This window comes from Impatiens glandulifera, chromosome 1, assembly GCF_907164915.1.
Source record: "Impatiens glandulifera chromosome 1, dImpGla2.1, whole genome shotgun sequence".
NCBI lineage: Eukaryota > Viridiplantae > Streptophyta > Magnoliopsida > Ericales > Balsaminaceae > Impatiens > Impatiens glandulifera.
In genome coordinates this window covers 70150168-70164136 of record NC_061862.1, presented here as the reverse complement: position 1 = coordinate 70164136, position 13969 = coordinate 70150168, and the positions used below count along the sequence as shown (strand labels likewise).

Sequence of the window (13969 nt, the reverse complement as noted above, 5' to 3'; positions counted from 1 at the left end):
TGTTTAATCATTTTTTTTTAATTTATTTAAAAATTATTTTTATTTTAAATATCTTAATAGGGTATTTATTTAAATGAAATAATATTCTGTAATATACTTTAATTATGTATATATTAATAAATGTAATAAAGTTTGTTCGTTAACTACATTATAGCTCTAGGCAGTTTTAGGCGTTTTCAAACATGCCCATAATTTCATGTTTATCTCTTTGTGTTCATATTTCAATCATATATATATATATAATAAAATTGGTCTTGGATTAATTAGTACATGGAAAATCTTAAAATTGATAGACTTAATATTCTGTTGATTTGATTCTAGCAAAAACTAGTACTTCATCCAACCTTTCAAGCCTATAGTTCAGTAAATTGACATCAATATAGACTCTTCAAATGTTATAAATTGATTTCAATCAATAAAACCTCCAAACCATCTTTTGTAGAATTTGCACTACCCACCTAGAGCTGAATCCGCCCATGGTAAATGTGTGGGCCACAGTACATGACAAATGTTGTCATGCATGAAGAAAATTAACTACGTGCATCCTTGCATGTCTCTGCCTTTTCAATTCAATACGTGCATCCTTGCATGGCTCTGCATTTTCAGAAAAAATATTAAAATATTTGTATCCATTGCATGGCTCTGCTTTTTTCAGAGCTTTTAGTGAGTCCAAATAATAACAACGTGGAGCTGACTAGACTCTTAAGATTTTAAAGGAAATGAAAAATTCGTAATTTGTTGTGTTAAGAAATGTTTTAGCATGTTAATTCTTTCATCACCACTTCCTACTCCACCTTGCTCAGCATCCAACTTTTCCTCTTTCTCTCTATCCTAACAGCTGTTTTCTGATTCTGGCTAGTCCCGGGTGGTCTTGCATGGGCTCTTTCCAAAGCGAAAACCGGTGCCCCCATTCCCGGACCATCTGGATTTCCCCTTATCGGACTCATTTTCACTTTCATGAGTTCTTTGACTCATAGAAAACTTGCAAACCTTTCTCAGACCTTAAAGGCAGTTCCACTAATGGCCTTTTCGGTTGGGTTCACCCGTTTCGTTATTTCAAGTGATCCGGGTTCGGCTAAGGACATTCTCAGTAGTTCTGCCTTCGCTGATCGTCCTATTAAGGAATCCGCTTACGAGCTCTTGTTTAATCGGGCAATGGGATTTGCTCCCTTTGGAGAATACTGGAGAGAGCTAAGAAGGATTTCAGCTACTTACATGTTTAGCCCGAAGAAAATAGCTTGTGCTGAAGGATTCCGTATGAACATCTGTCATCAGATGATCACACAAGTAAGAATACTCTTTTTATTTTTACTTTTAAATGATAATGAGTATAAAAGACAATTAGTTATAAACGAGTGTTTCTTTACTCAGGTAAAAACACAAATGGAGCTAAAAGGGGATGTTGAGATCAAGCAAGTTCTTCACTATGGTTCATTGAATAACATGATGATGACTGTTTTTGGAAAGTATTATGATTTTGGTGAAAATGGGGACGGTTTGGAATTAGAGGGATTTGTTAGTGAAGGATACAAGTTATTAGGGACATTCAATTGGAGCGATCATTTCCCGATCCTAGGTTGGCTTGATGTTCAAGGTGTGAGAAGGAGAAGTAGGAAACTAGTTTCTAAAGTGGATGGGTTTGTTAGAAAGATCATAGACGATCACAGCATGGTTACTGATCAGGACAATAATCATGGATACTTTGTTGATGTTCTTCTTGATCTTGAGAGAGAGAACAAGATCACCCGATCTGATATGGTCGCTGTTCTATGGGTAATGTTTTTTCTTATATCTTTTCAAATTTTTCTAATTTGTATTTCCTTACTTAGAATCCTTTTTCTTGACTTCACTAGCCAACCTTATTATCTACAAGATATGAAAAATATGTAGAAAGGAAAAATATTTAGAACATTTTCGTAAATGAATGTACATGTTAAACCTCCTTTGGTGCATATTAAATTTTATTAAACAAAAAACTTATTTTATTTCATGTGTTACTTTTGTCATGTTGGCCCTTAGTTTCTTGTGACTACTTTTTTCTCATTTTAACAAATTATTAATTTCTTGAAAATATTTGTATTCTCATTTTTTAAAAGATATTTATTTCTTTGCTTCTATATATATATATAAGTTTTTTGATTTACATAATAATAATTGATGATGAAAACATGTATATAAATACTCTTTATCAATGAATGCAGGAAATGATCTTTAGAGGAACAGATACTGTTGCAATTCTATTAGAATGGATTCTAGCAAGACTAGTTCTTCATCCAGACATTCAAGCCAAAGCTCTCGCCGAAATTGAAACAACTATTGGCTCTTCAAGAGCGGTAATGGAATCTGATATCCCAAACCTGCCATACCTCCAAGCCATCGTAAAAGAGACTCTAAGAATGCACCCTCCAGGCCTCCTCCTTTCATGGGCTCGTCTTGCAATCCACGACACACATGTTGGGAAGTACTTTGTCCCTGCAGGGACCACGGCCATGGTGAATATGTGGGCCATAGCACATGACAAAGGAATTTGGTCGGAGCCAGAAGAGTTCAGGCCAGAGAGATTCATTGAACAGGATGTGTCTGTCATGGGGTCTTACATGAGGCTCGCCCCTTTTGGTTCAGGAAGGAGGGTATGTCCCGGGAAAACTATGGGTCTAGCTACAGTTCATATTTGGTTGGCTGTGCTTCTTCAGAACTTTGAGTGGACCTCTAAGGATGATGTGGATTTGACTGAGGTTCTCAAGATGTCAATGGAAATGAAGAATCCCTTAGTGTGTAAAGTTGTTGCAAGGGTCTTTTGAGCATGCTTGATGGCTCCATCTGAAGAGGCCTCCTAAACTATGTTATGTTGTTGTGTTTGTTTGATGCATGTTTTCTAAGTTTGTGTTTTTTATGTTTTTCAAAAACTATGTTATGTTGTTGTGTTTGTTTGATGCTTGTTTTGTAAGCTTGTGTTTTCTATGTTTTTTAAAAACTATGTTATGTTGTTGTGTTTGTTTAATGCATGTTTTTAAGCTTGTGTTTTCTATGTTTTCAAGTTTGTGTGTTTTGTTTTATAAAATCCCGATAACTTTAACTTTTTGAGATAAATTATAAATCATAATCCATAAAATTAAATAAAAATAAAAATGTAGAAGTTATTATAAAAACTTGAAATAATGTCTTTTCAAATACAAAATAAAATTATTATTTTAAACCAAAATGCTCCTTACCTATCTTCACGTCCTAATCAAATATTAGATTGTGTAGAAGTGTTACCTTTAATATCAAACTAAATCTTAAATTTTATGTTATTTTTCATTTTCTTTATATTTCGTTGGTATGGATAAAAAAAACACTTAGAATATTATTTTATATTTTGTGGATAAAGAATTTCATTTGGCAATTTTCATATATTTTATTTTATTCCTTAATTTTATTTCATAGGTAATCAAATAAATTTATTCACCATCGTATGTAATCAATCTCCCTATTTTCTTTTTTTTTTTTATTTAACACAAATGATTATTTAATCAATTATTTATTTTAATTTTCGTTATAAAATATTTTGAAGGAACAATATAATATGATTAATTTAAAAAGTTCATTGTAATGGGAAACATAAAATAATTATGACAACTTAATTATCAAACTTTCAAAGCTAAGCCTCAATATCACACACATAATTAATAAATTAATTAAACGATCATTTATTTTTATGTGTTATAAAATATTTTGAAGAAATTGTATGGTTAATCAAATGGTTCATTATATATCGTTACATAAAATATTTTGATTACTTGATTATCAAACTTTCATATTGAATCCCAATATTCTTTATGCACAAGATATGAATACATCGGACCCTTATGGTTGTATATATATATGATGAAAACTTTATAATTAAAGTGTGAGATAGTGTCTTACAAATAATTTTAGAAATATTTTTTTTCGCATTATTATACTTTTCCGATAATATCATAAATACTAAAAAAAATATTTTAGTTTTTATTATGAACATAACAGATAGACGATTAGATTGCTCATACGGTTACTAAAAAAAATATTACCTTAAATACTATTTATGAAGATAAAAATGGTTCATCTCTTCTTAAGCAAAATCAATGTTCATCAATCCCACAATCATAAATATTATTTTTTTATACTTTATAATTTTAATCTTTAGTTCGGAAATATCGCATTTAATATTAAATATATTCACAAATTAAATAAAAATAGGAATGTGTATTACATTAATTAAGACTCTAAAAACATATCATGATTACCAATAAAAATAATGTTTAATAATAAATTTATTGACAAAAAATGCATTAAGATTAAATTTTTATTAAACTACATTAATTTATTTAACAAAATCATGTTTTAATAATAATTCAAACACAAATACTTGCATTTGACCTAAATTCCTTATTCAATTAAAATTAATTAATAAAAACATATCTTAACATAAATTTAATGATAAAAAATTTAACTGTGGGAAATATCTCATTAAATAAGATTTATTTAACAAAATCATATTTTAATCATAAATCTAACGACAAATTAATGCGAAGTTTGTTACATTTAATATTGAACTAATTCTTAAACTTTATGTATCTCTCTTTATGTTTCTCTTGTATTGATAAAAAAAACACTTAGATTTTCTTATATTTAGTCGATAAAGAATTTAATTTTTCAATTTTCATATATTTTATTTTATTCATTAATTTTATTTAATGAGTATTCAAATAAGTTTGTTCACCATCCTACATAATCAACCTCCCTATTTTTGTTTTATTTATTTATTGAACGAACTTGATTAATAAATTAATTAATTGACTATTTATTTTTAATTTTGTTGTAAAATATTATAAAGGAATGGTATAATTTATTTAAAAAGTTCATTGTATGGTGAAACATAAAATAATTTTAACAACTTAAAGTTAAGCCTTAATATCTTTATGCACATGATATGATCATGTACGTCTCTTATCTAATTGAGTTTCACATATATCTTTCTTTTTATTTATTTAACACATAATTATTAAATATTATAAAAATATATTTTTGTGTTTATGAACCTAACAAATAGATGATTAGATTGCTCCCACGGTTCATAAAGAAAGTTCATAAAGAAAGTATCACCTTCAATGTTAGTTGATGAAGATAAAAGATGGTTTCTCATTCCTTATCATAATCAACGTTCATCAATCCCATAATCATAAATAATCTTTCTTTCATATTTTATAATTTTAATTTTTAGTTCGAAAATATCGTATTTAATATCAAATATATTCACAAATTGAATAAAAACAGGAATCTTTATTACATTAATTAAGACCCTAAAAATACAATATCATGATAATCAATATAAACCATGTTTAATAATAAATTTATATACAAAAACATGCACTATGATTAAAGTTGAATTAAACCACATTAATTTATATAACAAAATCATGTTTTAATAATAATTCTAAAGAGAATTATTTGCATTTGACCTAAATTCTTACTCAATTAAATTAATTAACAAAATTATATCTTAACGTAAATTTAGTGATAAAGAATTTATATGTGAACAAAATTCTCATTCAATAAGATTTATTTAACAAAATCTACTTTAATAATAATTCTAACGAAACCTTAATGCGAAGTCGAAACATAATCTTAATTTTTTAAAATATTTTTATTCTTATTTTCTAAAAATATATATATCTTTGCTTCTGTTTCTCTATTTTTGATTTACATTACTATTAATGTTCAAGTCTTTCCACCCAATACACTCATATTTTATATAGAGCACTCAATCTTCAAATCAAATGATAAAATAAATAAATAAACCTAGTGCTCAGTTGTTAATTATCCCTTGATGTTAGTAATATCGTAATGGAAGAAAAAATGACAGTCATGATCGCAAAATACTAGTCATTCCATCTTCTTTAATGCATCTACGTTCTAATTTAGGTAATATTATTATGTTAAATTGTTTAATATTTATATATATTAATTCGAATTACAATACTTTTGTCATTTTAACTTATAAATAGTTTTATTGACACGCTAATTCCAGATGAAGAAAAAGATAATTTAGATGAGGAAGAAGACTAAACATGTACTCTTTATAACTATATTCTTGTATTTCATTTGTGTAACGCTTAAAATCAACCTTTTTAAAAAGTTTTTTCTCTTTCGATCTCTTAGATCGAGGTCCATAAGTACATTACCTTGCTCTTGGATTTCGAGTGGGATATGAATGATTTGCATCTATTAATTTAATGTGTAATGACTAAATTTAAATTAGAAAATTATGAAGATAATTTAATCCAATTATTGTAGAAGTCGTAGTAATTTTCTATAAGTCAACTACGATTAATAGAATTAAATATATTGTATTATAATTTGGTTATATGTGAGGCCCACAATAATTGTTATATTAAATAAAATGATATGATAATTAATTATTAATATACTATAAATTATTAATATCAAATAATATTATTTATTTATGAATTAAAATTATATATAATTAAACAAATTTAATTATAGAACTAAGAATTACAAATCTTTTATTTATTTATAAAATAAATAATATATAATTAAATATGTTAATTATGTAGTTAAGATTTTATAGAATATATTTTTTATTCATGAAATGAAATATTATATATAATGAAAAGGTTAATTTAGGGAAGAGTTATAATTTTTAAATGTTCACTTTTTAAATATTTTATGCTTATTTATATGATAGATAGATAGATAATAACATTTTTAGTGTAAAAAAAGAAATAGTTTCTAAATCTAATTAACATAGATATACACTATACATGAAGTTTCTTGAAGTTTTTGGGAGGGATCACAAATATTACTTTATTTAAGTAATTATAAGGTAAGACTATGATTAATTTACATTAGATAATCTATCTTTCTAACAAAGCAATATTGAGATTGTACGAGTGAAAGTGTGAGATTACAAGATGAGAGGTCGATTAAGATTGATAATTGGTTTACCAATGAAGAAGAGGTCAGTGACATTGTAATTGATGGTTAGATTGTTAAGGGGTAAGAGGTCGACTCAAATTGGTGGTTAGTTTGCTGAGAGATAAGAGATGTGTGTGAATGTGTGATTGGGATTGATGGTTGGTTTGTCGAGAGATAAGAGTCGTATGAAATTGTGACGTCATAATATGAAGAGGTTCATTAAGATTAGTGGTTGATTTGGTGAGAGATAAGAAGCGCGTGGAAATAATTATGTCATGAGATTAGATGTCAATTGAAATTGGTAGTTGGTTTGCCGAGGGATAAGAAGTTGATAACAAAGAATTGTAAGGTCACGAGATTATAGGTTAATTGTGATTGGTAGTTGGTTTGTAGAGGAATTAAAAGCATGTAAAAGTATGAGGTCATGAGAAGAGATGTCAATGAGATTAGTGGTTTGTTTGCCAAGTGATAAAAGGCCAGTAAGATTGAGATTGTTGGTTGGTTTGTTGAGAGATAAGAAATCGGTAAAAATGATAGAAAGATCACAATATTAGAGCTCGATTGTGATTGGTGGTTTAAAATATATGTGAATAAGATGTTGATTGACCGAAGTGTAAGGTCACAATACTAGAGATCGATTGAGATTGGTGGTTAATTTTTCGAAAAATAAGAGGCGTCTGAAAGTGTGAGGTCACGAGATTGATATGTCAATTAAGATTTTGATGGTTGGTTTGACAAGAGATAAAAGACGTGTGAAAGTGTGTGAGGTCATAATATTAGAAATAAGAGTTGTCCAATGGGAAAAAGAATATTGGTGGTTAAATGAGTGACTAAGATGGGTGACTGAGCTGAGTGTGAAAGTGTGGTCACAAGATTAGAGGTCGATTGGATTAGTGGTTGGTTTGAAGAAGTGATGATAAAGAGGTCGTGATAATGATATGATATGGTTGAGATACAAAATACTCAAAGTGAGGTTACAAGATTAGTATGAGATGTTCATTGGAGAACAAAAAATATCGATGGTTAAATATATGAATGAATTTGTTGGTTTATCAAAAAAGTGAGGGTAAAGATGTTAGTATTGTTGAAATATTGAGTGCAATAGTGAGGACACAAGATTAGTAATACGAGAGGTCTATTAGTTATTAATGATATTGTTTGTTAACCGAATAATGAGAGTAAGAGGCCGGTGCTGAAGATAACAAAGTTAAATGAATGACTTCTTATTAAATTTATTATCTTTTTTTTATTATGAATAACACAAACAACGATGAATGAGAGGAGGAAGATGATCATTAGGTTGGCTCAATAATTGAAGCTCCCTGTGTACAAACCATAGATGTTGACGACGAAGAGGATAATGAAGACGATGAAAACTGTTATAATATAAAGATAATATATCTCTAAGATATTAAGACTAGACCCAGGCTCCTTCACTACATATCATCAGTTATAAATATTGTTCACACAATGAAATGCTCATTCAATTTGTACTTGCCTTCATCCTAAAACTCAAGAAGCTCGGGCTCTCATTAGCCGAAACTATCTTTGTTATGTCCACCATTAGTTGAGTTTCGCATAAGAGTGCATCTAGAGACTAAAGTAGTGTATACATCTTTGGTAAAGTTTGGACCTTTTTGGCTTTCCCTATTATAGCATTTTCCCTCTTAAAAACTCTCTTTCTCCTTCTCTTTCATGAGTTTCCCCTTGAGGATTTGTAAATATTTCTTGATCCATCTTCAACAATTATTATCAGACTACATATTCTTTTTAGTTCAGTATTTTATTCTCGAAATAAAGTCCCAACACATAGAATCATTATTTTGTGAAGAATAAAGAGTATTGATATTTTTTCAAAGTCATCAATGTCAAACCAAGTAGTCATAGAATTAGATGACCATCATAATTCACATATCAATCAATAAGTGCTAAAAGAACTCATTAAGATTGTTCCAAGAACTCGTTTTCTAGTCATTTTAATTCTTTCTCCCAACCTCTGATACCAAATTTTAGAATTGTTTTGTTTGACCTAAATGCTTACAACTACTTAGACTAGACTAAGGCTCCTTCACTATATCATCTTCAGTTATAAATATTGTTTATACAATGAAATGCTCAATCAATTTGCATTCGCTTTCATCCTAAAACTCAAGAAGATCGGGTTCTCGTTAGCTGAAACTATCTTTGTTGTGTCCACCATGAGTTGAGTTTTGCATCTAGAGATGATTTAGAGACTAATGTAGTGTATACATAATGTTACATTGTGTTAAATATGTATCATTAGAGTTATAAAGATAAGCCTTATAATAATAGAAAAACTACAATAACAATAAACAAATCAATATATGGCTTGGTTGAAAAAACTAAATTTCTTCCTTAAATAGTGTTATGTTTAATCATTTTTTTTAAATTTATTTAAAAATTATTTTTATTTTAAATATCTTAATAGGGTATTTATTTAAATGAAATAATATTCTGTAATATACTTTAATTATGTATATATTAATAAATGTAATAAAGTTTGTTCGTTAACTACATTATAGCTCTAGGCAATTTTAGGCGTTTTCAAACATGCCCATAATTTCATGTTTATCTCTTTGTGTTCATATTTCAATCATATATATATATATAATAAAATTGGTCTTAATTAATTAGTACATGGAAAATCTTAAAATTGATAGACTTAATATTCTGTTGATTTGATTCTAGCAAAAACTAGTACTTCATCCAACCTTTCAAGCCTATAGTTCAGTAAATTGACATCAATATAGACTCTTCAAATGTTATAAATTGATTTCAATCAATAAAACCTCCAAACCATCTTTTGTAGAATTTGCACTACCCACCTAGAGCTGAATCCGCCCATGGTAAATGTGTGGGCCACAGTACATGACAAATGTTGTCATGCATGAAGAAAATTAACTACGTGCATCCTTGCATGTCTCTGCCTTTTCAATTCAATACGTGCATCCTTGCATGGCTCTGCATTTTCAGAAAAAATATTAAAATATTTGTATCCATTGCATGGCTCTGCTTTTTTCAGAGCTTTTAGTGAGTCCAAATAATAACAACGTGGAGCTGACTAGACTCTTAAGATTTTAAAGGAAATGAAAAATTCTTAATTTGTTGTGTTAAGAAATGTTTTAGCATGTTAATTCTTACTGGTGGGTCTTCCAAAATTAATATATGGGTTTTCTAAGTTTGCATTTTCTTGGGATTGAGTTAATCATGCAACTTTTGAGTCAGTTCTATTTTTAATATTACCTATATATAATTAAAATGTTTAGTTTAATTTCATTTTAAATAGATTAAATATTATAAAATTTATTTTGTATGTTTTGCTTGCCCTCCCTACAAATACGAACACTCCATTCCTTCTTTCATCACCACTTCCTACTTTCATATCTCTCTCTTAACAAAAAAAAATGTCTTCGGGAATAGGCCTCTTTGTTCTACCAGATGACTCCTCCTCCACCTTGCTCAGCATCCAACTTTTCCTCTTTCTCTCTATCCTAACAGCTGTTTTCAGATTCTGGCTAGTCCCGGGTGGTCTTGCATGGGCTCTTTCCAAAGCGAAAACCGGTGCCCCCATTCCCGGACCATCTGGATTTCCCCTTATCGGACTCATTTTCACTTTCATGAGTTCTTTGACTCATAGAAAACTTGCAAACCTTTCTCAGACCTTAAAGGCAGTTCCACTAATGGCCTTTTCGGTTGGGTTCACCCGTTTCGTTATTTCAAGTGATCCGGGTTCGGCTAAGGACATTCTCAATAGTTCTGCCTTCGCTGATCGTCCTATTAAGGAATCCGCTTACGAGCTCTTGTTTAATCGGGCAATGGGATTTGCTCCCTTTGGAGAATACTGGAGAGAGCTAAGAAGGATTTCAGCTACTTACATGTTTAGCCCGAAGAAAATAGCTTGTGCTGAAGGATTCCGTAAGAACATCTGTCATCAGATGATCACACAAGTAAGAATACTCTTTTTATTTTTACTTTTAAATGATAATGAGTATAAAAGACAATTAGTTATAAACGAGTGTTTCTTTACTCAGGTAAAAACACAAATGGAGCTAAAAGGGGATGTTGAGATCAAGCAAGTTCTTCACTATGGTTCATTGAATAACATGATGATGACTGTTTTTGGAAAGTATTATGATTTTGGTGAAAATGGGGACGGTTTGGAATTAGAGGGATTTGTTAGTGAAGGATACAAGTTATTAGGGACATTCAATTGCAGCGATCATTTCCCGATTCTAGGTTGGCTTGATGTTCAAGGTGTGAGAAGGAGAAGTAGGAAACTAGTTTCTAAAGTGGATGGGTTTGTTAGAAAGATCATAGACGATCACAGCATGGTTACTGATCAGGACAATAATCATGGATACTTTGTTGATGTTCTTCTTGATCTTGAGAGAGAGAACAAGATCACCCGATCTGATATGGTCGCTGTTCTATGGGTAATGTTTTTTTCTTATATCTTTTCAAAATTTTCTAATTTGTATTTCCTTACTTAGAATCCTCTTTCTTGACTTCACTAGCCAACCTTATTATCTACAAGATATGAAAAATATGTAGAAAGGAAAAATATTTAGAACATTTTCGTAAATGAATGTACATGTTAAACCTCCTTTGGTGCATATTAAATTTTATTAAACAAAAACTTATTTTATTTCATGTGTTACTTTTGTCATGTTGGCCCTTAGTTTCTTATGACTACTTTTTTTTCATTTTAACAAATTATTAATTTCTTGAAAATATTTGTATTCTCATTTTTTAAAAGATATTTATTTCTTTGCTTCTATATATAAGTTTTTTGATTTACATAATAATAATTGATGATGAAAACATGTATATAAATACTCTTTATCAATGAATGCAGGAAATGATCTTTAGAGGAACAGATACTGTTGCAATTCTATTAGAATGGATTCTAGCAAGACTAGTTCTTCATCCAGACATTCAAGCCAAAGCTCTCGCCGAAATTGAAACAACTATTGGCTCTTCAAGGGCGGTAATGGAATCTGATATCCCAAACCTGCCATACCTCCAAGCCATCGTAAAAGAGACTCTAAGAATGCACCCTCCAGGCCCCCTCCTTTCATGGGCTCGTCTTGCAATCCACGACACACATGTTGGGCAGTACTTTGTCCCTGCAGGGACCACGGCCATGGTGAATATGTGGGCCATAGCACATGACAAAGGAATTTGGTCGGAGCCAGAAGAGTTCAGGCCAGAGAGATTCATTGAACAGGATGTGTCTGTCATGGGGTCTGACATGAGGCTCGCCCCTTTTGGTTCAGGAAGGAGGGTATGTCCCGGGAAAACTATGGGTCTAGCTACAGTTCATATTTGGTTGGCTGTGCTTCTTCAGAACTTTGAGTGGACCTCTAAGGATGATGTGGATTTGACTGAGGTTCTCAAGATGTCAATGGAAATGAAGAATCCCTTAGTGTGTAAAGTTGTTGCAAGGGTCTTTTGAGCATGCTTGATGGCTCCATCTTAAGAGGCCTCCTAAACTATGTTGTGTTGTTGTGTTTGTTTGATGCATGTTTTCTAAGTTTGTGTTTTTTATGTTTTTCAAAAACTATGTTATGTTGTTGTGTTTGTTTGATGCTTGTTTTGTAAGCTTGTGTTTTCTATGTTTTTTAAAAACTATGTTATGTTGTTGTGTTTGTTTAATGAATGTTTTTAAGCTTGTGTTTTCTATGTTTTCAAGTTTGTGTGTTTTGTTTTATAAAATCCCGATAACTTTAACTTTTTGAGATAAATTATAAATCATAATCCATAAAACAAAATAAAATAAAAATGTAGAAGTTATTATAAAAACTTGAAATAATGTCTTTTCAAATACAAAATAAAATTATTATTTTAAACCAAAATGCTCTTTACCTATCTTCACGTCCTAATCAAATATTAGATTGTGTAGAAGTGTTACCTTTAATATCAAACTAAATCTTAAATTTTATGTTATTTTTCTTTTTCTTTATATTTCTTTGGTATGGATAGAAAAAACACTTAGAATATTATTTTATATTTTGTGGATAAAGAATTTCATTGGCAATTTTCATATATTTTATTTTATTCCTTAATTTTATTTCATAGGTAATCAAATAAATTTATTCACCATCGTATGTAATCAATCTCCCTATTTTCTTTTTTTTTTATTTAACACAAATGATTAATTAATCAATTATTTATTTTAATTTTCGTTATAAAATATTTTGAAGGAACAATATAATATGATTAATTTAAAAAGTTCATTGTAATGGGAAACATAAAATAATTATGACAACTTAATTATCAAACTTTCAAAGCTAAGCCTCAATATCACACACATAATTAATAAATTAATTAAACAATCATTTATTTTTATGTGTTATAAAATATTTTGAAGAAATTGTATGGTTAATCAAATGGTTCATTATAAATCGTTACATAAAATATTTTGATTACTTGATTATCAAACTTTCATATTGAATCCCAATATTCTTTATGCACAAGATATGAATACATATGGACCCTTAGGGTTGTATATATATGATGGAAATTTTATAATTAAAGTGTGAGATAGTGTCTTACAAATAATTTTATAAATATTTTTTTTTGGCATTATTATACTTTTCCGATAATATCATAAATACTAAAAAAAATATTTTAGTTTTTATTATGAACATAACAGATAGACGATTAGATTGCTCATACGGTTACTAAAAAAATATTACATTAAATACTATTTATGAAGATAAAAATGGTTCATCTCTTTTTAAGCATAATCAATGTTCATCAATCCCACAATCATAAATATTATTTTTTTATACTTTATAATTTTAATCTTTAGTTCGGAAATATCGCATTTAATATTAAATATATTCACAAATTAAATAAAAATAGGAATGTGTATTACATTAATTAAGACTCTAAAAACATATCATGATTACCAATAAAATAATGTTTAATAATAAATTTATTGACAAAAAATGCATTAAGATTAAATTTTTATTAAACTACATTAAAT

General features: G+C 29.1%; 1 protein-coding gene and 1 pseudogene across 1 annotated transcript; both read left to right on the top strand.

Annotated features, from left to right (window-relative positions):
• The first annotated feature begins 636 nt into the window (after window positions 1-636).
• On the top strand, window positions 637-2801 carry LOC124931581 (annotated as a pseudogene).
• Window positions 2802-10382: 7581 nt separating this feature from the next.
• Window positions 10383-12433, top strand: LOC124931573 (cytochrome P450 78A5-like). The gene is made up of 3 exons (XM_047472074.1): window positions 10383-10925; window positions 11010-11411; window positions 11834-12433. Exons 1-3 carry the CDS (start codon window positions 10383-10385, stop codon window positions 12431-12433), a joined length of 1545 nt encoding a protein of 514 aa, XP_047328030.1.
• The last annotated feature ends 1536 nt before the right edge of the window (window positions 12434-13969 follow it).

Coding starts and splice junctions, on each gene's coding strand:
- LOC124931573 (XM_047472074.1), top strand. CDS start 10,383: ATGTCTTCGGGAATAGGCCTCTTTGTTCTACCAGATGACTCCTCCTCC. Junction 10,926..11,009: donor GTCATCAGATGATCACACAA/GTAAGAATACTC, acceptor TTCTTTACTCAG/GTAAAAACACAAATGGAGCT. Junction 11,412..11,833: donor ATATGGTCGCTGTTCTATGG/GTAATGTTTTTT, acceptor CAATGAATGCAG/GAAATGATCTTTAGAGGAAC.